General features: G+C 48.5%; 3 protein-coding genes across 3 annotated transcripts in view; 2 read left to right on the plus strand and 1 right to left on the minus strand.

The window, feature by feature from the left end:
* The window catches only part of LOC311328980 (ADAMTS-like protein 3), a gene marked incomplete at both ends in the record, with an annotated part of 25,571 nt that extends 16,819 nt beyond the window's left edge, over positions 1-8,752 (plus strand). Inside the window, 5 exons of the mRNA XM_084462869.1 lie at positions 3,043-3,226; positions 6,740-6,944; positions 7,368-7,471; positions 8,026-8,240; positions 8,634-8,752. Coding sequence (XP_084318995.1) covers positions 3,043-3,226; positions 6,740-6,944; positions 7,368-7,471; positions 8,026-8,240; positions 8,634-8,752 — 827 coding nt within the window. The remainder of the gene's footprint in view (positions 1-3,042; positions 3,227-6,739; positions 6,945-7,367; positions 7,472-8,025; positions 8,241-8,633) is intronic.
* Positions 8,753-10,601: 1,849 nt separating this feature from the next.
* saxo2 (stabilizer of axonemal microtubules 2) lies at positions 10,602-15,993 on the minus strand (the record flags this gene model as incomplete). The annotated part of the gene is made up of 8 exons (XM_084462867.1): positions 10,602-10,758; positions 10,900-11,021; positions 11,664-11,783; positions 11,867-12,091; positions 12,675-13,036; positions 14,355-14,557; positions 14,839-15,018; positions 15,959-15,993. 8 exons carry the CDS (start codon positions 15,991-15,993, stop codon positions 10,602-10,604), a joined length of 1,404 nt encoding a protein of 467 aa, XP_084318993.1.
* Positions 15,994-16,546: 553 nt separating this feature from the next.
* Positions 16,547-20,712, plus strand: LOC311328979 (elongation factor-like GTPase 1; the record flags this gene model as incomplete). Its single annotated transcript, XM_084462868.1, has 8 exons — positions 16,547-16,642; positions 17,157-17,269; positions 17,444-17,511; positions 17,615-17,699; positions 18,140-18,273; positions 18,643-18,780; positions 19,179-19,432; positions 20,589-20,712. Coding segments are annotated over exons 2-8 (894 nt in total), but the record flags the coding sequence as incomplete, so codon positions are not given.
* Between the last annotated feature and the right edge of the window lie 3,775 nt (positions 20,713-24,487).

Here is a 24,487-nt window from a genome sequence, read left to right on the forward strand (position 1 = left end):
TTTGGGGTCCCCCAGCATTAGAGAAGGGGGCAAAACGACATTGAACTAATGGATAATATCAACAGCGTTTAATATGAGAGGCCTGCACCTTTACTCTGGTTCTGGAGGGGAAAGATGGAAAGAGAGAGAGAGAGAGAGAGAGAGAGAGAGAGAGAGAGAGAGGGAGAGAGAGAAAGGGTCAAGGAAGGAGAGAGAGAGACAGAGAGAGAGGAGAGAGAGAGAAAGGGAGAGAGAGAGGCAAGGAAGGAGAGAGAGAGGCAAGGAAGGAGAGAGAAAGAGAGGGGCAGAGACAGAGAGGGAGAGAGAGAGGCAAGAAAGGAGAGGAAGAGAGAGGGGCAAAGAGAGGAAGAGAGAGAAAGAAAGAGGGAGAGAGGGAGAGAGAGAGAGGGAGAGAGGGAGAGGGAGAGGGAGAGAGGGAGAGAGATAGAGAGAGAGAGAGAGAGAGAGAGGCAGAGGCTGTGTTCGGAATCGCTCCCTATTCACTATATAGTGCACTATATAGGGCGTCAGCCATTTTGTTTGTAGTGTCCGAATTCTCCACGGAATTTTCATTCCCTATATAGTCCACTATTTATAACCCACAAGTCACCTTGATTTCCAGGGTACAGTGCATGTACCCTACATTTTCTCCGGTATACCACAATGCAATGCAGTTGAGTTGTCTCGCGAAGAGGGCTGTGAACGGAGGATGGCGGCGGCAACTTTCGTGTATAAACTGAAGGAACTCTAGCTTGCGGAGCTAAATCGTAAACATGTAGTGTTTGTAAACATGTTACTTGATCGTGCGCTTCATAGCTAGCTAGGTAGCGCGGCTATAGCCAACCTTACATCTTGCAATTAACAGACAGGACCAAAGTAGAAAAAACACACATGCACATGATTAGATTAGATTATAATTTAAATTTCAACACTTTATTTGGGATTTAACATTCAAAATGAACACACAAAAGCAAATCCGATACTACCTGAGTGAGTACATCTCAACCTGCAGCGTGAATGCTCCCTGTTAGACTTGTTTGTTTACACGAGGGCGCATCCGCCTGCATCACACGAATGACCGACGCATTTTTGTGACGTTCAGTGTAGTGTCAGAAAACTCCTTAAACCATTCCCTAGGTAGTTCACTACATGGTGAACCCTATATAGGGAATAGGGAGTGAGGGAACGAGGGAGCGATTCCGAACACAGCCAGAGACAGAGAGGGAGAGAGAGAGAGAGAGGAACAAAGAGAGGGAGAGAAAGAAAGAGAGCGAGAGAGAGAGAGGGAGAGAGAGGCAGAGAGAGAGGGAGGGAGAGAGAGAGAGAGAGGGGGGGGCAGGGAGAAAGAGGGGGGGTGGAGAGCAGGGCCGTGCTGGCCATCTGTAGGTTCTGGAGAATCACAGAACGGCCGCCAGGCTAACTGACCTGGACCGCGCTAAACGACAAATCGCACGACAATCAGAATAGCCTGCTAGCCCCCCCCCCTCTCCCCCACCCCCCCACTCAACAAAATGAAAAACATATTATAAATACAGAGGCGGCTGGTTCAGACTCCAGGGCTGTTTTTTGGTCCCAGCACGCCCCTGGTGGAGAGGGCAAGAATGAGGGAGGGAGACGGAGGGGGGAGAGAGAGAGAGAAGGAGAGAGAGGGAGGGAGAGAAAGAGGAAGAGGGAGGAAGGGAGGGAGGGAGAGGGCAAGAATGAGGGAGGGAGACAGAGGGGGGAGAGAGTGAAAGGGAGAGAGAGGGAGTGAGAGAGAGAGGGGGGGGGAGGGAGGGAGGGAGAGAGAGAGTGAAAGGGAGAGAGAGTGAAAGGGAGAGAGAGGGATAGAGAGAGAGACAGAGGGGGGAGAGAGTGAAAGGGAGAGAGAGGGAGAGAGAGAGAGAGACAGAGGGGGGAGAGAGTGAAAGGGAGAGAGAGGGAGAGAGAGAGAGAGACAGAGGGGGGAGAGAGTGAAAGGGAGAGAGAGGGAGTGAGAGAGAGAGGGGGGGAGGGAGGGAGAGAGTGAAAGGGAGAAAGAGGGAGATAGAGAGAGAGACAGAGGGGGGAGAGAGTGAAAGGGAGAGAGAGAGGGAGTGAGAGAGAGAGAGAGAGAGAGAGAGAGAGAGGGGGGGGGGAGTGAAAGGGAGAGAGAGGGAGAGAGAGAGAGAGACAGAGGGGGAAGAGAGTGAAAGGGAGAGAGAGGGAGGGAGAGAGAGAGACAGAGGGGGGAGAGAGTGAAAGGGAGAGAGAGGGAGGGAGAGAGAGAGACAGACACAGGCACGGTGGTGAACTTGAGACCTGTTTAAAGACGTGCCAAACCTCCTGGAAGGCATGTTTGCTCCAGTTAAAGTTCCTCGCTGTCCTCGCCATGTGTGCTGAGCAGAGGGGCCGGGGTTCGAGGGACAGAGCCGCGCCAACCACCACTAAACCCCAGACTCAGGCCGGCCTCAGGCAGCGGGCTGGGCGGGGCTCCGTGACCCAACCACCCGCCCCTCGGTCATTTGAAAGCGGAGGGATCTTAGAAAGATATTCCAGCGTTGGCCGAACCGTGGCTTGTTTTTTATCACCCTGCTGTGGTGTGTCCAGCTGCGAGAGCACGAAAAATGTTGAAATTTGGGTCGGATCCCTCTGCTAACTCTGTTCAGATGGGCGTAGCTCTGGAGAGCAGTGGGGGCTTGCGCTGGGCTTGTCACCAGCTTGTCACCTAGAAGTATAAGTTATACCTCTGTGTTAAAGGACAGGTATGGAATTAGCATTACAAGCCATGTTATAAGGTTATTTACGATCATATACAACGGCCGATGTCAAAGTCTCTAGCACTCTCGAGATATAGCCCATCGCCGCTAACACACTGAATGGATCCATAGGTGCATAGACAAAATCCCTCAAAAACACCATAAACTCTTGTTTTCAAAGACAGGAAACGCACTGAGTGGTCACTGGTGTTCGTTGATTTTCTGACAAAAAATCGCCACAAATCGGCCATTGTATATGATCGTAAATAACCTTATAACAATGCTAAATTCCGAACCTGCTCTTTAATCTATGTGTGTGTGTGTGTGTGTGTGTGTGTGTCCACAGAGTTTGCCTGGCATCTGGTGGACTGGTCACCCTGCAGCGCCTCCTGTGGAGACCGAGGGACGCGCGTCCAGAGGGTTCGCTGTCTCGCTCCAGAGGGACGGGAGGTCGCGACCTCCGTCTGCCAGCACCTGCCCAGACCCGCCCCCTCCCCCCTACCCTGCAACACACAAGACTGCCCTCCCAGGTACACTCTCTCTCTCTCTGTCTTTTCCTCTCTCTCTCTCTGTCTTATCCCCCCTCTCTCTCTCTCTCTCTCTCTTTTCATCTCTCTCTCTTTCTCTCTCTCTCTGTCTTTTCCCCTCTCTCTCTCTCTCTCTCTCTCTCTGTCTTTTCCTCTCTCTCTCTCTCTCTCTCTATCTCTCTCTCTGTCTTTTCCTCTCTCTCTATCTCTTTCTCTCTATCTCTTTCTCTCTCTCTCTCTCTCTCTCCCTCTCTCTCCCTCTCTCTCTCTCTCTCTCTCTCTCACACACACACGTGACGTTGTAAACTTCTACAACAATGAATAAAGTTTGGGGTGGCTATGTCTCAAGAGGTAGATCGAGTCGTCCAATGACCACAGGGTCAGCGGTTCAATTCCCGGCTCCTCCTGTCCACATGTCAAAGTGTCCTTGGGCAAGACACTGAACCCCGAATTGCTCTCAATGAGCAGGCGAGCACCTTGCATGGCAGCTGGCCGTCATTGGTGTGTGAATGTGTGTGTGTGTGAATGGATGAATGAGAGACCATTGTAAAGCTCTTTGGATGAAAGCGCTATATAAGTGCAGTCCATTTACCATTTACACACACACACACACGCACGCACGCAGTCGCCAGCCAACTATCAGGCACGGCTGAAATGGTAGATCGCTTTAAAAAGCTCTCGCATTTTATTCAGGAAGAGCCTCCAGATCCAAGAGCCCTGGTCTCAGCAGAACGCCTCACCCCAACCCCTAGTAGCTGCAGGCGCTCTCCGTGGGCTCTGATCCCCGGCCAAGCTGCCTCCCCCCATAACCTGGCCCATCACTCACCGCCCGGCTGACAGAGCTCAGCGCTAGCCCTGCGCTAGCCCCGCTTAGCTAACGCTATGCTAGCGCTATGCTAACGCTACGCTAATGCTAACGCTCAGATATTAACCTGAATCAGGCCTGTGTTGCACGGCTGGGTCCGTCTGCTAGATGTCTGGGCGCTGTTCGTGAGGCGACCGCTCTGGGACCGTTGGTCGGGCCCAGGTGTTTATTTTGTCATCGTTGTGACGTTGTAAACTTCTGCAAGGATGAATAAAGTTGTATTCCGTTGCATCGCTCAGCAGTGTAGGCGATGCTATGAATGTCGAAAGTAATCAATGTCAGCGCAGTTAGTGGCTGAAGAGGGAGGAGTGGACCGGAGCTGACTCTACTCTTCTCTATCAGCTGAATCATTACCTCCTCAATGAATCAGCTGACATATGAATCATATCTACCTCCTCAATGAATCAGATGAATGAATGAATCATATCTACCTCCTCAATGAATCAGATGAATGTTTGAATCTTATCTACCTCCTCAATGAGGAGGTCTCTGAGGTCATCCGACCAGGGTCTCCTGGCGGTGCCCCGGACCAGACTAAAAACTCAGGGTGACAGAGCATTTGAGGCGGTGGCGCCAAGACTCTGGAACGCTCTTCCCCAGGCCCTGAGAGAGCCATCCACTGAACTCATGTTCAAAAAACTTCTTAAGACACACATGTTCAGGCAGGTTTTCGGCCATCTATAATGCCTTGCTGCTCGCAATGTTGTTGTTTTATCTGTTCTGTGTCGTTTTAATCTTGTCTCGTGTTGTATTGCCATTTTAATGTATTACTGTAAAGCACTCTGTGCATCCGTGCTGTGAAGAGTGCTATATAAATAAAGCTTACTTACTTACTTACTCAATGAATCAGCTGAATGAATGAATCATATCTACCTCCTCAATGAATCAGATGAACGTATGAATCATACACCCCCAGGAGCAGCTCTGGGCTGTGAGGCCATTTTGGCATAGTGGCCAAGCTCGGTATTGCAAATCACGTGACGCCATGTGCCGTAAAAATACTTTTTTTTCCCCCATAGACAATAAATCACTACTGTGCCTGTGCTGTGGCCCATGGAAGTATGTTAAAAATCTTTCATGTGCTGCATTAGAATGAATGGGCGGCCATCTTTAAATGCCGCATCCAGCTCTTTAAATACATCCGTTGTATGTGCTGGGTGAGCAACTGTCGTCGGCCATCTTTGAATGCCTCGTGCAGTTTAAAACATCCATGTATCCACCTCCTCAATGAATCATCTGACTGTATGGATCATATTTACCTCTTTTGTGGATCAGATCTATGAATGAATTCAGATACCCTCTATGGAACTCATGTAACCTGACGCGCCAGATGGGAACCATCTGTCAGGGGAAGGCGTCATTGGAAAGTGTTTGAAAAAAGGCAGGCACTTTCAAAAATACTTAAATACCATCTATCACTGTCCATCAAGGACTAACAACACTGTCACATGCTTTCGTCACACCTAAACCACGCTCTTCCTCGTGGGACGCCGATTGGCCCCGGTGAATTTGACTCGGGCACAAACCGATTCCTGTTGAGCCTGGCCGGACTGATCTGTGTGAGAAACAGCGTGAGCTGGCGAGACCAGGATGGTGTCACCAGGCTAGAACGCGTGCCCACCAGCGCTGAGCAATGCCCTGAAAACACTACTCTTCCCATCATCCATCTCTGTGTGGATAAAAACAAGTTTTTCTATAGGTTTGGTCGCGCGATCGCGTCCGTGCCAAAAACATCAGGTTATTATGAGCATGTGCAGTCAGACACACAGGCAGTGTTATTGCTCCGCGATGTCCCAGACGGCCTGCACAGCGGTAGCTGGATCTGGGAAACTGCTCAGTGTCTGTTTCTGAGCCATCACAGAGGGTCACACAAAGCTAGCCTTTGTTACTGACCCTCTAGTGCCCCCTATAGGGCCCTGACAGGCAGGCAGACAGGCAGACAGACAGACAGACAGACAGACAGACAGACACAGACAGACAGACAGACAGACAGACAGACAGACAGACAGACAGACAGACAGACAGACAGACAGACACAGACAGACAGGCGCAGTGCGAGCACCAAGCCCACGCCCAAACTAAAGGAGTGCAACATGGATCCCTGCCCAGAGAGGTACAGGAGAATCACACTAGTCGCTATGCTCTCTCTATGGCCATATGTGTCTGTTTGTGTGTGTGTGTGCGTGTGAGAGAGAGAGAGAGAGAGAGAGAGAGAGAGAGAGATAAGCAGGGATGTGGTGGATGGGCAGACTCGCTACACCTTACCGTCTTTGAGGAAGATGGCTATCCAAGTGTTTTGTAATAAACAGGTGTGCCTGCGAACTCACTCGCCAAACCGCCAAACCGCTTAAACAGACGGAGGACGAATAGAGACATGCAGTGATAGGCCTCCGCTATATAACTTCCCGGATGATGAATTACTCAGGGCCCCGATTGTCAAAGCAGATGTGTTTCACCGACCCCTGAGGACGAATCGCAGGGAACCGAGTCATCCATGGGCTTTTTAAGACACTGTCCCCAATGAGTCTTTCTACCAACGCAGAATAGTCTTCACCTCGTCATGCACTTGTGTGTCCTCCTCATCCACAACAGTTCAGCTCTGGGAAGATACTACTTTTGTGACACTGTGCCTTCCCTGTCGTCCCCTACAGCTGGGTGGCGTCTGTCTGGTCCAAGTGCTCCGCCTCCTGTGGGAGTGGCTGGCGGAAGAGGCAGGTGTCCTGTCAGCAGCTGGAGGCAGGGGGAGCGGTGAGGACGCTAGCGCCCTCTGCCTGTGGGAGGACCTCCCAGCCGGTGGACAGACTGGAGTGCAGCACCGAGGCCTGTCCTGCCTGGGTCACCAGCCCGTGGGGAAAGGTACCTCCCACGTTTAGTATCCCGCTACGGTCATTGTGAGGTGTGATGTGTGAGGGTGAATATCGCACACTGCTGCTTACTTTCACCTTATTTATATTAAATTACTTGATAAAATACCACCTCATTACTAATATATTACCACCTTATTTAAAAAAACGTTTTATAGTAATATACAATTATATAATAATAATAATAATAATAATAATAATACTAGAAACTAGGAAACTACTAGTACTAGGAAATTACTACATAATTTTAACCTTAATTCCCCCCAAAAACTTGATAATTAGACCCTTATTGCTAGGTAATTACTAGGTAATTTCAACCTATTTTCTAAGAAATACCTGAGTGCTGACTGGACTGTGTGTGACTAGTGTGACGGTGTTGTGACGGTGTTGTGACGGTGTTGTGACGGTGTTCCAGTGCTCGGGGAGGTGTCTCGGCCCCACGCTCACCGTGCAGAAGAGGGCGGTGGTCTGCAAACACGCCAACGGCTCGTCACGCCAAGACTGTGACCTCAAACACAGGTATAAACACACACATACCGACATTTTGCCTGAAGAAGACCCTGTCTTCTTTGAAACATTACATTACAGTCATTTAGCAGACGCTTTTATCCAAAGCGACTGACAATAATTGCATTTAACGTAGGAAAAGCCAGTGTACTACTACTTGCCAGAACTCACAAGTGCATCTTCTTTCTAAAACAAGTGACTAAGAGCATAATCTAGTGCTGAAGGCAAAGTGCAAGAATAGTAATCTAAAACGTTGCTTAAATAAAGTATTGGGAGATATAATCCAATGTGCGGATATCTACATTTCTTATATAATTCAGTGTGCGGATATCTACACCTTCTACATTTATAAATGCACACTCTCTCACACACACACACACACACACACACACACACCTAGAGACTGACACATGGTTAGCTCTGTAAGCCACGCTGGCTGAAACATGCTTTAAATAAATCACCGGGGAGCTTTGGAAACAGCGTGCAGACCTCTCTTCTTTCTTCTATCTCTCTCTCTCTCTCTCTCTCTCCCTCTCTCCCTCTCTCCCTCTCTCCCTCTCTCTCAGGCCGACGTCGGTGCGTAACTGTTCGTCGGAGCTGTGTGATGTGCACTGGCGTGTGGGCCCGTGGCGAGCGTGCACGGTGGAGTGTGGCAGCGGGTTCCAGTCTCGCCGGGTGGACTGCGCCCACCGGAGGAGCGGCACGACCCTGGGAGACCAGCACTGCTCCTGGTACAAACGCCCCGCCACCTGGCAACACTGTAACACCTCCACCTGCGGAAGTAAGTGTGTGTGTGAAATGTGATGTTTGACGTCTTTGTCTGTCAAAAAAACACCGGGTTAAACCACAGAATGGCGAAAAAGTCTCTCACACACCAGCTTCATAACAGAAAGACAGGCGGGTTTTAGCTTGGCTCTTTTTTAAAGCATTCTGACCAACTATGCTTGGCATCGTTATCTTCTTTACCCAGCAGCCACCAGCAAAAAGTAATAAAGTTGTGTGCTTTGTAACATTCCATGTGAAAATCCATATTGACATTTATAGTGCTGCTGACTTTTAGCTTTGCTTAAGATGCGGATGAATTAGTCATTTAGAACATTGAAGTGTGACAGAGCTGCCAGGAAAGAATTGATCATTTGAAAACATCAAATGCATTTACGTTCTCTCTGTGCAGGTGAATGCAAGGACACGACGCATTACTGTTCTGTGGTGAAGAGGTTGAAGCTTTGCCCCATCGAGATGTACAAACAGCGGTGCTGCGAGTCCTGTGTAGAGGAAGATGCCGCCACCTAGTGGCCAGTCACTGAAACGACAGAACTATCGGAACCAATGGACCAGGTAGCTGTAACAGGACAGGCTGGACAAGACTAAGATGGCTTGGAGATCATCTGCATAAGACTGCTTCAAACACTCCACTTATAGACTGGGGAGAATTCTACTATTCACCACATACGCTAAATGGAAATCCCTTTCTGTGATCCCCAAAGACTAAATTAGGCTGACATGAGCCTTGAAAGAGACACGAAATGGGTTTTTCCCAGATTGAGCACATCTTTCTGTGGTTTACAGATATGGATTGAATTGACTTTTGGGGCTCAATCAGCCCTAAATCTGGACCTCCATCCCTACGAGAAGTTTGTACAACATCAATCTTACCAATAATCACCATTCGCCCAGTGACACTCCAGCAGGGAAGACCAAAACGGACTTTGTAGCTATAGATTGCGCATGGAATGGATGGAAAGCACGCTCTCATGACCACATGGTAACTATAGTGGATATCCTGTGTTAATTGATTTAATTTATAACAAATGCATATGAATATACATGTACATATGAAGTGGTATGGATTTGAGATAAGGAATCCTTAACGACTATTCACACATGTGAAGGTACAGTGAGAGGGTTGTGTTGGATTGTAGTATAATGTCACTGACATGAACAACAAGATCCGTGTCAACCTACATGAAGACTAGAGGAGAAAGATGGTCTTTGTAATATCAGACATTTCATATTTACCATAACTGTTTCATGTCATGTACAAGCCTTTGTGATTTCAAACCCAGTAGTAGTACTGGATCATGTGAAAGTAGTTCCGTATTAAAGGTGATTGATCGTCTTCAGACGTTATTATGCTTCGGATACAACAAGATGATAGTAGTATGAGAGTCCTTTAACATGACATGTTTTCTGTTTGAACAATGGGTCTATTCCTTTGAGTTGTGTTTGGTCGGTCATACCAATGTGCTGCATTGTAAAATATGTCTTGTACATAGTGTTTTAAGTGCAATATTGTACATTGTGTGTGTGTGTGTGTAGATTTTGTGGGACTTTATTTTCTTACCTCCGTATTTAGTTCATGATGGTTATCTGTCTTTATTCTCTTATAGCTCTGTGTAAATGTTAGCCTATAAACTCTACATGAACCACTTCCTGGTCGTTGGTATTTTTCATACCTCTGTCCTCTGGTTTATTTGCATGGATTTAAATTCAAACTCAGATATTGTACAGCAGATACAGAATTAAACGCATACTTACATTAAACATTTCACCTACTGATATCTTCCGTCACACGCAGTATATTTGGAGCTGACACTCATACTGTATGTGGAATTATAACCTGGTTGAAGGAACATGATGTATTTTGAACAAACAAGACAACAGTACAAAGAAATAAAGACAGTTTGATCCCTTATGCAGGCTACTGTATTTTTGTAAAGGGCTAATAGAAAAGTGCATTTGTTGCAGGAGTTTTGGTGTCTTTGATAACCCAAATGAAACACATCATAATGTAAAATTTGGCACACATGATGATTATTATTCAATTTCATAACCTGGATTAGAGTAATTTAATTAAAATTAAATAAAATGAGCCCCATTCAATTAAATACTATGAAATACCAAATTTGCATTATTTATGGAGCTCTTAAAAATATTAGTTTACTATGCAATTGCTCATTCTTTTCATTATCTCTTCTCTAATACTTAACTCTGACATCACTAATACTTTAGTACTCGGCCAATCACAGTACAGGTAAATACTCAAAATGATTAAGGCAAAACCAACACATTTTTTTTCCAATCACATTCTCTTCACAGGGTGAGAAACACGGGTCCGATCACATGACCCAGCTACACTTTATTACAGCACAGCTAATGCTTTCTGCAGGGGAACCTCTGCCGCCATCTTCTCCCCGACCTGAGATGAGCGCTTCCTGAAGAACCTGTGGCCCCTGTCATCGCTGTCCTCGAACACAAACCCTGGGGGGGATTCAAAGCTGGCGGGGCACACACCGATCCTGTGACACAACACAACACAACTCAACACAATATCACACCGTTACTGTCTGCTCAGTAGAGATGAATCTTCACCATTATAGCAAAAGTAGTATACCAAGTAACAGAATTGACTAGCGTCATGAAAGGTGTGTGAGCGTCACCTCTTGGGGGTGAATTCGGTGCGGTACATGGTCCCATCCTCCAGAGGGGCCGCTGTTTTCATGGGGGCGTTGGAAGGCTTGAAGCTGACGCTGGGCCTCAGCTCGTGGGGTGTGAAGCTGGCCTGGGGAGTGGAAATGCCCAAGAAAAAAAATACACCAAAAAGTGGATATGAAGTGCAACTGTCTGAGCCTTAAAGGGAATGGGGAGTATAGTCACTGTCTGAGCCTTAAAGGGAATGGGGAGTATAGTCACTGTCTGAGCCTTAAAGGGAATGGGGAGTATAGTCACTGTCTGAGCCTTAAAGGGAATGGGGAGTATAGTCACTGTCTGAGCCTTAAAGGGAATGGGGAATATAGTCACTGTCTGAGCCTTAAGGGGAATGGGGAATATAGTCACTGTCTGAGCCTTAAAGGGAATGGGGAATATAGTCACTGTCTGAGCCTTAAAGGGAATGGGGAATATAGTCACTGTCTGAGCCTTAAAGGGAATGGGGAATATAGTCACTGTCTGAGCCTTAAAGGGAATGGGGAGTATAGTCACTGTCTGAGCCTTAAAGGGAATGGGGAGTATAGTCACTGTCTGAGCCTTAAAGGGAATGGGGGAATAAAGTCACTGTCTGAGCCTTAAGGGGAATGGGGAGTATAGTCACTGTCTGAGCCTAAAGGGGAAAATAGTCCCTTGAAATGTGCCTCTAGTACTGCCAGCAGTATAAAAAGGTTGTGTATTGTGTGTTTTGTTGTGTATTGTGTGTTTGTGTATTTGCCTTGAAGGTGGTGAGGCCGTCCATCTTCCCACTCGCCCTCTGTATCTCCTCAGGCTTCCTGATCAGGCCCTGCCTCGTGGCCACCCAGGGCTGGAAGTCCTCCCGCATGGTCGTGCACCCCTGGGACCACACCGCGGACAGTCAGACCCTCATCACACGTACCCACACCCCCCCACACCGAGACCGGGCGCCGCCCCACCTACCTGGAAGGGCGCCGAGGACTTGGCGGGGCGCGAGAAGGGCTTGGCAGAGACGTAGGGCTGGAGGTCGTGTCTGACGTAGTCCGCCCCCGAGGTGGTGCTCATGTCCATGTGCTCGGTGGGGCCTACGTACTCCAGGGGCTTGTGCAGCTGAGGCAGGCTCACTGGCCACTGCTGGAAACGCTCCTTAAACTCCGTACTGCTCTCGAAAGGCACGTCAGAGGTCACCTGGTTACAACAGAACAGAATAGAGTGTGATCGAAGACAGTAGATTTAGTAAAGAGAATACTGCTTTACTGTCCAATTACTTAACCTGTTCTTGGGTAGCTGATTACATCATAGTACTGCAATACTGTTTGATTTGTTGTTCCATCCGCCATTGGGTGAATAGTGCTACTTTTTTATTTATATTTATTTATTTAACCTTTATTTAACCAGATATCAGATTGAGATCGAAATCTCTTTTACAATGGTGATCTGGCCAAGAACACAGCGAGTTACATGTCAGTGAGAGTGGATACTCAATACAAATAACACATACGATACAAAGATACAGAACAAGAATACAGTGCAAGAAAGCAGACAACAGTAAACAATACTGTAAAATACAATGTAGGAACAACAGGTGAAATTGAGAGCACAAGTGCGTTATAGAATACTATAGAATTAGCCTACTGCCACCTTAAATAGAATACTACTCTACTGTCCAGTTTACTTAACCTGTTCTTCGGTAGCTGATTACATCATAGTATTGCAATAATGTCGGATTTGTTGTTCCGTCGGCCATTGTGGTGAATAGTGCTACTGCTACCTTAGCAGGGTCCGGTCTGCAGCTCTTGGGCAGCTGTCCTGGCAGCCCCTGGTAATCGCTGCGCTGGGTGGTCAGGTCCTGGAGTGGCTGGCTGCTCGGCCGGTATTCGTCGGGGGGCTTCACGTAGCGCGCCTCCAGAGGGTGGTGGACGTAGTAAAGCCGGTGACTGGTCACGCCGTCGAAGGCGGCGTCCGACTGCTTGGCGACGTTGGAGGGCTTGAAGCTCTCCCGGGGGGCCAGGCTCTGGGGGACGTAGTCGTCCCGGAAGGTGGTGGAGCCCGCGAACCTGGCCGAGGGGGGGTGATAGCTCGCCTCTGGTTTGGTGAGCTCTCTCTTGGAGATCTCCCACTGTTTGAAATCGTCTGGAACAACACATCAGCATGTTAAATATATTACTCTCGGCTTGCACGTCATCCCCGTTGACTGGTCCCTGGTACGGGGACATCAGCTCTCAGGATCTCAGGGCCCTACAGAGAGTGGTACAGTCAGCTGAACGTACTTTGGGGGGGGGGGGCACTCCCCCACCTTGAAGACATCTACTCCAGAAGATGCAAGACCAAGGCCAACAGGATCCTGAGAGTAAGTAAGTACATTTTATTTATAAAGCACCTTTCAAAACCAGGGTTACAAGGTGCTGTTCAGATTTAGGCTGAGAGACCCCAGCCACCCAGGCAGCGGACTGTTCTCTCTGCTACGGTCAGGGAAAAGATGCCGCACACACAGGGCGAGCACGGAGAGACTCAGGAAGAGCTTCTTTCCGCAAGCCATCCATCTCCTGAATGACTCTATCTAACGTTTAGCACTACTACACCCAGAGGACCAGGATATCTAGTGCTTCAAACACAACCACTTACAACGCAAATGGCCCCGCCCCTGCGATTATTTATGATAGCTATAGCATGGAAATAACTCACCCGTGTTATTTATTTATTTATTCATACCCATATATAACATGTACTGAATGTAATCCATCCAGACCTTTATTTACCCCATCCTAGATTAATCTTATACTCTATAGAAAGGGTACTTATTGTGTAATGTGTGTTCATTTGTAATCTTTGTAATTTTGTAATTTGTACCTTGTAAATTTGTAATTAGGAAATTGAGTATTATACTTTATCTGTAGCATAATCTCATAGCCGGCAGCAACATTTCACTGTGACTGTACACCATATTACATGTGAGGAATAAAAGGAATCTTGAATCTTGTTATGCAACAATCATATTAAGTGTTCTAATCTGAGTTGACACACCTGATGGTTTATATTAAAGGGTGAGAATCGGTAGTGATCCCATGATTCGATTCCGATTCTTGGGGTCACGATCCAATTACAAAACGATTATCGCTGATTCAATTCAATCCTTGATTCAATTATGATAGAATTTCCAATGACATTTCCACCATTTTGACTGCAGTAACCCATTAAATCCAGTAACCCATTAAATACAGGGAGTCTCAAAATGGTAGGCGAAAATAAATTTATAGGGAAAAAAAAAAAATCTGAATTTGTAAATCAATCTATAATCGAGAATAGAATCACGATTCGTACATGAATCGATTTTTAGCGAATCGAATTGAATCGAGAATAGAATCGCAATTCGTTCATGAATGGATTTTTTTCACCACCCTTAGTTTATATGCGTGTAAGCCAAAGGCTAAGCTCATGTGGCAGGCGTCACCTTTATAAGTGGGCACCGTGTCCAGTTTGCCTGATGTGGCGTGCGCTCTCTCTCTGGGTCGGGGCGCGGCGTAGGGCTGGACCTCGTAGGGGTTGAAATCCTGTTTGTAGGTGGTCCCCAGGTCGATCTCCCCAGGCCTGGGCTGATACTCTGTCTGCTGACGACCAGGCCGTCGGGTCACCTCGTAGGGGACGAAGTCAGCCCTGTCGGAGAGGGAGAGAGACAAGAAGAGAGAGAGAGAGAGAGAGAGAGAGAGAGAGAGAGAGAGAGAGAAAGAGAGAGAGAAAAAAAGACAGACAGACATAGAGACAGAGACAGACAGAGATCACAGAGACCAGAACAAGATATGTTTGCTGATGTTTCGAGTTCCGAAAACACGTTCATCATTTTTTCATGAGTCAACGACACTTCAAACCCCCACTACTTGACCTTGAATATAAGAGTGAGTGTTGAGAGAAGGGGTTGTGGCCCTGAGGGCTATTACTTGAACGTAGTTGTTCCATCCATTCTTCCATTTCCACCTGGAACCACAGGCTTGGGTTTCAGGCTCTTGGCAGGATTGCAGCCTCCGTAGGCTGGGTACTTCTCTGTGTACTCCGAGAGCACACATGTCTTGGTACCTTTCCCATACAGGGCAGTGGGTCGGTGGGGGCAGCGGTGACGTCTGGGAGGAGGGGCAGGGCAGTGTCATGGAAAGAAAAAGGCTCCTGTCCACTGCCTTGGCTTCCACATGAAAACACCTTTTATTGCAATAACGATCAGCACTTGGGACTTGGGACATTTTGTCAGGTATTGGGCACTGTGATCATAGGTCAATTTGATCATGATGTTGTCATTCACTTTTCAGTACTGCGTATAAGCTACACGGCACTTGGCATACCTCCACACGCCAATAGAAGGAGGAAATACAATAGCTGGTTTGTTTTCCCGGTAACCAAGGCATCTTTGCTGCGTGCCTTGCCCGTGGTTAGTGATAAGAGCACATCCCGCCTCGGTATCAACCTCAGGTGTCTGTATACAGCCACCTGATGCGTTCCAGTGACCAGTCTCTGAATATTATTGTAGTGTCTAGCCTACATAATAAGGGACTACTTTATGTTATATAGTAACATGCTGTTGCATGCGCAAGGAGGCGCGGATTGATCTCTCTCTCTGCCTGTTCACCCTGAGTCTCGACCATTAAACATCGTTAAACTGAGTGCTCTTCTCAAGTGTTTGATTCATGTATAGTTGTGTAGTTAGGCCACATACACAGCAATTATGAGCAATTGTTGCATCAAAAGCGACTTTGTGACGGTAACAGTGGCCTTATTCTGCACACGTTTGATATTCTCTCATACCCTGTCGTGTGGTTTGTCATCCGGGAGGTTAAGGATAGCTCATTAGCTTTAACTATTAACTATGTCTATGCATAAATAGAAAGTATCTAGTCAACCAGCTGCCTAGCACTAGGCAATATTGTATCTAGCACTAGCTAACGTTAGCTAGTAGCTACAGTAACGGCAGCGCAAACAATTCAGCATACTCACACACTTCTGAGAGAACTAGCTCAATTCCAAAGAAATAAAAAGTCACTACAATTGCAAAATAGTCAAATCCCTTACCCACAGGTACAGATCTCGCATATGCACAGCTTCATGTTCCTACTGAGAGAGAGATGTGAACTGTGTGATTTCCCCAGCACACCCACACACACACCCACACACCCACACACACCTACCTACACACACACACACACACACACACACACCCACACACACACACACACACCCACACACACCTACCTACACACACACACACACCTACCTACACACACACACACCTAACTACACACACACACACCCACACACACCTACCTACACACTCACACACACACACACACACACACACACACACACTCACACACACACACACACACACACACACACACACACACACACACACACACACACACACACACACACACACACACACACCTACCTACACACTCACACACACCTACCTACACACTCACACACACCTACCTACACACTCACACACACACACCTACACACCCACACACACACTGCTCCTCTTTGCACTATGCAGTTCTGTTTCTATGGAGGCAACTTGTATCCAAGCAACAGCCGAGCGTCTTGGTAACGACGCTGCGTAATACAGCGGGTGACGTCATACGTAAATTTCCGGGAACCCAACGTGAGTCGAATTCGTTCACGTGCGTGCTATATCTGCCCATTATGAGACATTACTGCCGTTTATCATAATCTACTGTAACATTTCAATATACGGTACTTTATAATCCATGTTTTATTTTGTCTAGCAAACGTTCACATTTGAGCAAGCTTTCTAATAGCGTTATCCAATCACTTTGATCTAGCTTTAGCTCGACCAAGTTCACCTCGTCTGACAGCAAGTTAGTCCTAGTTCTCCTTAGTTACGTTAGTTCACTTCACAACAAGTCCTAGTTCTGGTTACTACGTTAGTTACCTTCACAACAAGAAGGTTCCAGAAAAACCTCAACATTCCTGCTACAGTTTGCCTCTGGAGCTAGCTAGCTAACAGCAGCATTGTGCAGTTAGCTCAAGTTAACGTTAGCTTATCTGGTTCAACTTGTTGGTCACTGGACCAATATGACTTCGTAACTAAATGTCTCTAGAATACTGAATGTGCATCATATCACTGCTATTATGTGAGCTAGCTATATATTTTGTAGCTGTATGTGAGTACGTTCAATACTCAGCTAGCTAGTGATAGCTATAATGCCAAAGACAGCTAGCTATAACGTTATTTTTGTCTTTCAAGTATTACTTCAACACTGTTCAGAATGGTGCACACAAGTCTGGAGAAGATCATTTCACTCCAGAAGAACCCCTCCAACATCAGGAACCTGTGCATCCTGGCGCATGTGGACCATGGTAAGGTCTAACAGGGTGAACTCGACTGGTTTTGAGTATAAGCATCCTTCCCCAGCTTTTTCCTCTGCCTGATTACAGCCAGATACTTCTTCATAATGAAGGCACCATTTAAGTAGAACGTGTCCCAACTATATGATCTACTGACTTCTTCCACGACCACATTGTATCTTCCAGGCAAAACAACTCTGGCAGATTGCCTAGTAGCAAGCAATGGTATCATATCGAGTCGCTTAGCAGGAAAGGTCTGTATGCTATTCCATCTTCTATGTGTCATCCAATTAATTGCCACCTGTTATGGTGTGGAGATTCGAGTTTGATGTTATTGTGTGTGTTGTGATCTCACAGTTGCGGTACTTGGACAGCAGGGAGGATGAGCAGATCAGAGGGATCACCATGAAGTCGAGTGCTATCTCACTTCACTACGCTGCCGGTAATGCTGCTTAAAAGACTAGGGATGCACCGATATTAACATTTTGGCCGATATCGATAACAGATATTAACATTGCTGTTATGGCCGGTAACCGATATTTACCGATGTCGATATGTTCTGTATAAAAATAAGTTTCTATGATAATCAAATGTTATACATACTGAAAAACACATGTAAACACTGTATCTATCTCCAAAACATTTGGAAAAGCTGATAAATCATAGATTTACCACATTATTTCCCCTCAAAAACAACACACACAACAGCAGCCAGACAGAAATAATGATCTTTTGTTCACATCTGCCCTGTTTTGCACATCGGACCAATACCGATATGAATGCCGACGTATCGTGCATCCCTATAAAAGACACCCAGGCTGTGAGATTTGGTCTGTGGCCTTCATGGCACTTTTTGCATCAATGCCCTATCCTGTTCCCCAGGAGAGAAGGACTTCCTGATCAACCTGATCGACTCCCCGGGCCACGTGGACTTCTCCTCCGAGGTGTCCACCGCTGTCAGACTGTGTGACGGAGCCATCGTCATCGTCGATGCTGTGGAGGGAGTCTGCCCGCAGGTTCAGAGCGTTATGTTGTTAAGGATATAGGTTTACATCACCTCTGCTCCCCTCTTTTCCACATTGGAATGATTGACAATGACTGAGTTCTCGTGTTGTAATGGATTGTTTTACTGTTCTGTCTTGCTTGTTGCCATTGTGTGTTTGTGATGTGTCTGTCTGTCTGCCATGTCTGTCTGTCTGTTGGTCTGTCTGTTGGTCTGTCTGCCACGTCTGTCTGTCTGTTGGTCTGTCTGCCACGTCTGTCTGTCTTTCACATCTATCTGTCTGCTTGTCTGTCTGTCTGTCTGCTTGTCTGTCTGCTTGTCTGTCTGCTTGTCTGTCTATCTGTCTGCTTGTCTGTCTGTCTGTCTGTCTGTCTGTGAGTAGACTCAGGCTGTTCTTCGCCAGGCTTGGCTGGAGAATATCAGGCCTGTTCTGGTCATTAACAAGATCGACAGACTCATCGTGGAGCTGAAGCTCACATCTCAGGAAGCATACACACACCTAAAGAAGATACTAGAACAGGTGAGGGGCCCGTTTTAATTGGATTTCCATGCCATCTCGCTTTTAAATTTAAATTAAATTTCAGGACCTGGTAGGGAGGGGGTGGGGGCTATAATTGGCCACACAGTGACACCCACCATACACACAGTGAGCAGCGACATAGCACACACACACACACACACACACACACATATGCAACTTCAGGGGTGGCCAGTGGAAATTGTTCCCTTCATGTCTCCCATCCCAAGCCGTCCTCCTCCAGGGGCAGCCAGGAGCAGTGGAGAGGAAGCGTCATCGTGTGTTCCCCCCACTTTGCGAAACAGCACACCCTTTAACGCCGCTGCAACCCGAAACGCGTGGGGTGCGAGGGCCCGCTCACTGCTGCTCGCAGCCCTAGTTATTATTCTCCTTCTACCTAGGTGAACGCGGTGACGGGGGCTCTGTTTACATCCAAAGTGCTGGAAGAGCGTGCGGAGAAGGAGGAGAGGGCGGAGAAGGAGGGGAAGGAGAACGAGGCCCCCGGGGGGGGCCCTGGGGGGGTCCCGGAGAGCGCAGGAGAGCACGTGTACGACTGGAGCGCCGGTCTGGAGGAGACAGACGACTCTCACCTCTACTTCTCCCCAGACCAGGGCAACGTGGTGTTCGCCAGCGCCATCGACGGATGGGGCTTCAGGTATGGGAAACGGCGCACACACACCCAAACATGAAGGGAACCAGAAATGCTGCGGTTTATAAAGTGTCCACTAGGTGGGGCTGTTAGACAGGGATTGGACACCTCCAAGATGGTTGTTTACCTTAAGAGTGGGAGTCAGAGTAGCCAGTTACCAAATGCAGTCCCTAGCAATGACTTCTTATTACTCTTAACCCTTTTAACCCTGTAAGTACAGTGACAACATTCCGAATATTAATTGGATTTTCCCCATAATAGTAGAAAGCGCGGTTTCTCAGCTTTGTGTGTTGGAATGTTAGAATTTTTTTAGATTTTTTAAAAAGATTTATATATTTAAAAAAATATATATATATTTTTAACATTTTGCAGGTGACGTGGTCATATTCAAAGGGTTAATGGTTTGCTCGGTCGGGCTGTTCCCAACAAAGTAGGCCAGAGAGCGCAGTACACAACTGGTCTTATCATACTCAAATGTCTCCAGCCTATGTGGTGCAGTTACATAATGTATGAAGGCTGCAACAGACTATAGAATATGTAATGTCTGCTGATGTGAGTGAAGGGACCTAGTTCCGCGAGCAGCTGTGTCCCTGTGATCGCTGGCATCTAGAAATAAACCAGATAAGACACTTCAGATCCTCAGAGGCAGCACAGTCTGCTCAGCATCTCACCACACTCAGTTAGAGAAGGGGAAATCAATTTTAAGTCAATGTTAACCCAGATTTATTAAAATTATATGTCCGTGTACTTTGTATCTTCATCTGAAAGTGGGGGTGGCTGTAGCTCAGGAGGTAGAGCGGGTCGCCCGATGATCGTAGGGTCGGCGGTTTGAATCCCAGGTCCTCTTGACGACATGTCGAAGTGTCCTCGGGCAAAGACACTGAACCCCGAATTGCTCCCAATGAGCAGGCGAGCACCTTGCATGGCAGCTGCCGCCATTGGTGTGTGAATGGGTGAATGAGAGGCCTTCATTGTAAAGTGCTTTGGATAAAAGCGGCATACAAGTGCAGTCGATATACCATTAAGCATTTACCATTTGAAAGCTCAGTCTTGCACGGGCTAAGTTAAAATTAATAATGTAAAAAAAAAAGTAATGTCCACTGCAAATGGAAAAAAATGTGTTTGAAATATCTCACTGGTGCTTTGGATTTTGGGTTTGCAGCATCCAGCACTTTGCCCACATCTACAGCCAGAGGATGGGCATTAGGACCCAGGTGCTGCTCAAGACCCTGTGGGGAGACTTCTACCTCAACTCTAAAGCCAAGAAGATCATGAGGGGGGCTCAGGTAACGGGGCGTGTCCGGGGGTCCCCTGGAAGCCCACTGCCTTATACTCATTTATAGAGCTACTGTTCTCTGCATGGGGAAAAAACAATATTCAACCGCTATCCTTGGCTTTTGTTGGCTTTCATATTACAGCCCTGCAGCACTGTAGTTAGAACGAGCAGGCTGGGATGATGGTGGTACAGAATGGATGTCATGACGTCACCTTTCACGTCTTACACCGTCTTACACCGTCTCACACCATCTCACCCCCCCATGGATATGCGTCCGTCCTGCAGGTCCTCCTCCTCCTGACAGGCTGATCCTTCATCATCTTCACAGGCTGCTGCCACTCACTTTATATCACTTCATGTTCATGTCACTGGTATCTTTTTCTTTCTCTCTTTGCCTCTGCTTTCCCCTCCCCTCCTCTCCTCTCCTCTCCTCCACTCTCCCCTCCTTTCTCCTCTCCCCTCCACTCTCCCCTCCTCTCTCCTCCACTCTCCCCTCCTCTCTCCTCCTCTCTCCTCCACTCTCCCCCCCTCTCCCCTCCCCCCCTCTCCCCTCCTCTCTCCTCTCCTCTTCCCCCCTCTCCCCTCCTCTCTCCTCTCCTCTCCTCTCTCCTCTCCCCTCCACTCTCCCCTCCTCTCTCCTCCACTCTCCCCTCCTCTCTCCCCTCCCCTCCTCTTCCCTCCTCCTCTCCTCTCCCCTCCTCCTCTCCTCTCCTCCACTCTCCTCTCTCCTCCCCTCCCTTCCTCTCCCCTCCTCTCTCCACTCCCCTCCCCTCCTCCCCTCCTCCTATCCTCTCCCCTCCTCTCCCCTCATCTCCTCTCCTCCACTCTCCCCTTCTCTCCTCTCTGCTCCTCTCCCCTATCCTCCTCTCCACTCCCCCTCCCCTCCCACTGGTGTAATAGCAGACTTAACAGCTTTTCTACATGGCGGTTATGACAGCAGTGGTCTCTCCCGTTCTCTCTCTCTCTCCCCCTTTTCCTCTCTCCTCTCTCCTCTCCTCTCCCCTCATCTCCTCCCCTCATCTCCTCTCCTCTCCTCCACTCTCCCCTGCCCTCCCCTCCCCTCCCACTGATGTGATAGCAGACTTAACAGCTTTTCTACATGGGGGTTAGGACAGCAGTGGTCTCTCCTGTTCTCTCTCTCTCTCTCTCTCTCTCTCCACCTCTCCAGTGCCATCTGGGACATTAATTGGCGGCAGCAGAGTGCAGGGCTGTGATGGTAATGGGCTCTACTTAGTCACTGCTCTATACAGCCGCTGGATGTGCCTCCCACACACCGACGCCTCTGCCTCTGACCCTTACACTGGATACATTAGCCCCGCCCCCGATGCCTTTCCCATTCTACTTTGTGTCTGTCTGTCCGTCCGTCTGTCTGTCTGTCTGTCTGTCTGTCTGTCTGTCTGTCTGTCTGTCTGTCTGTCTGTCTGTCTGTCTGTCTGTCTGTCTGTCTGTCTGTCTGCCTGTCTGTCTGCCTGTCTGTCCGTCTGTCCAACTGTCTGCCTGTCCATGTGTCTGTCTGTCTGTCTGTCTGTCTGTCTGTCTGCCTGTCCATCTGTCTGTCTGTCTATCTGTCTGTCGGGACTGTCCATGTGTCTGTCTGCCTGTCCATGTGTCTGTCTCCCTGTGTCCATATCTGTCCGTCTGTCCGTCTGTCTGTCTGTCCTTCTGTCTGTCTGCCTGTCCATCTGTCTGTCTGTCTATCCGTCTGTCGGGACTGTCCATGTGTCTGTCTGTCCGTCTGTCTGTCCGACTGTCCATGTGTCTGTCTGTCCGTCTGTCTGTCTTGACTGTCCATGTGTCTCTCTGTCTGTCCATGTGTCTGTCCATCTCTCTGTCCATCTGTCTGTCTGCTGCTGGTAAGCCTCTGTTATGACCGCTCATCTCAGACAGTATCCCGGGGAGCATCCATCCATCCATCCATACATCCTGGCTGTCATATGTCAGCATTCACAGACGGATCAATCGCCTGATCAATCGTCGGCCTAATCAGTAAACGCTCCTCCGCTACACAGACGGACAGCTGAGCGTCTCTGCCCGGGAACGGGGCCGATCAATACCAGCCGCTGACCTTCAGTCTCCCCCATTGATCTCTCCAGTCTTTGGAAGGAAAGAATAGCGAAAGCGTTGTACGGTGTTTCTGTCTGACCGGAGGAGGGGGCGCAGCAGCCGTGAGAGAGAGAGACGTGGAGAGAGAGAGAGCCGTGTGAGAGAGAGCCGTGGAGAGAGAGAGAGAGCCGTGTGAGAGAGAGAGAGCCGTGTGAGAGAGAGAGAGCCGTGGAGAGAGAGAGAGAGAGAGATGTGGAGAGAGAGAGAGCCGTGAGAGAGAGAGAGAGCCGTGTGAGAGAGAGAGAGAGCCGTGGAGAGAGAGAGAGAGAGAGAGTCGTGGAGAGAGAGAGAGATGTGAAGAGAGAGAGAGCCGTGAGAGAGAGAGACGTGGAGAGAGAGAGAGAGCCGTGTGAGTGAGAGCCGTGGAGAGAGAGAGAGCCGTGTGAGAGACAGCCGTGGAGAGAGAGATTGAGCCGTGGAGAGAGAGAGAGAGAGATGTGAAGAGAGAGAGAGAGCCGTGGAGAGAGAGAGAGCCGTGGAGAGAGAGAGAGAGAGATGTGAAGAGAGAGAGAGAGCCGTGGAGAGAGAGAGAGAGCCGTGTGAGAGAGAGAGAGCCGTGGAGAGAGAGAGAGTCGTGGAGAGAGAGAGAGAGCCGTGTGAGAGAGAGAGAGAGCCGTGGAGAGAGAGAGAGAGAGATGTGGAGAGAGAGAGCCGTGGAGAGAGAGCCGTGTGAGAGAGAGAGAGCCGTGGAGAGAGAGAGAGAGAGCCGTGGAGAGAGAGAGCCGTGTGAGAGAGAGAGAGCCGTGGAGAGAGAGCCGTGTGAGAGAGAGAGCCGTGGAGAGAGAGAGCCGTGTGAGAGAGAGAGAGCCGTGGAGAGAGAGAGCCGTGGAGAGAGAGAGCCGTGTGAGAGAGAGAGAGCCGTGGAGAGCCTGACCTCTTCTCTAAACCTCGCCCTACATTCACCACCGACCACCGGGGGTCCTCCGCCCAACGCTTTTTACCCGATCGCACACCTGCGGTAAAAGGCTGGGCAGGTTGACCGCTGCACTTTGGTGTGTGTGTGTGTGTGTGCGCGCGTGTGTTGGAAGTGGGGAGGTAGGTGGGTGGGTGGGTGGGGGTAGTTAATAGCCCAGAACCGTGCCTCTCTCTCGTCCCTAGCCTAGATAATAATAAGGCTGGCCTGTCGGCACAGCCAGCTAATGACACATCCATCAGACTGTCTGTACGCCACCTCAGTAGCCCGCTCTGTCCCCACCCCACCGTGACCCCTGACCCCCTCTCAGCTCCCTCTTCATTATGCAGGAGTTTGAGTTTTGCCGTTTTTTTTACCGTTTAGTTTTTGAAGCTCTTCTAGATTTTGTGGAAAGTGCCGTGTCAAAAGGTCTTTTATCCAATAGGACTGGATGGTTTTCTCTGGCAACCTGTTTTTTCCACCCATCCAACTGTCTTTTCCTCTCTCTCACTCTCTCTCTCTCTCTCTCTCTCTCTCTCTCTCTCTCTCTCTCTCTCTCACTCTCTCACTCTCTCACTCTCTCTCTCACTCTCTCTCTCTCTCTCTCTCTCTCTCCCTCCCTCTCTCTCCCTCTCTCACTCTCTCTCCCTCTCTCTCTCTCTCTCTCTCACTCTCTCTCTCTCACTCTCTCTCTCTCTCTCTCTCTCTCACACTCTCTCTCTCTCTCTCACACACACACTCTCTCTCTCTCACATTCACTCACTCACTCTCTCTCTCTCACTCTCTCTCA

Source organism: Borostomias antarcticus (assembly GCF_949987555.1).
Source record: "Borostomias antarcticus genome assembly, contig: scaffold_382, whole genome shotgun sequence".
In the NCBI taxonomy this organism is placed as follows: Eukaryota; Metazoa; Chordata; class Actinopteri; order Stomiiformes; family Stomiidae; genus Borostomias; species Borostomias antarcticus.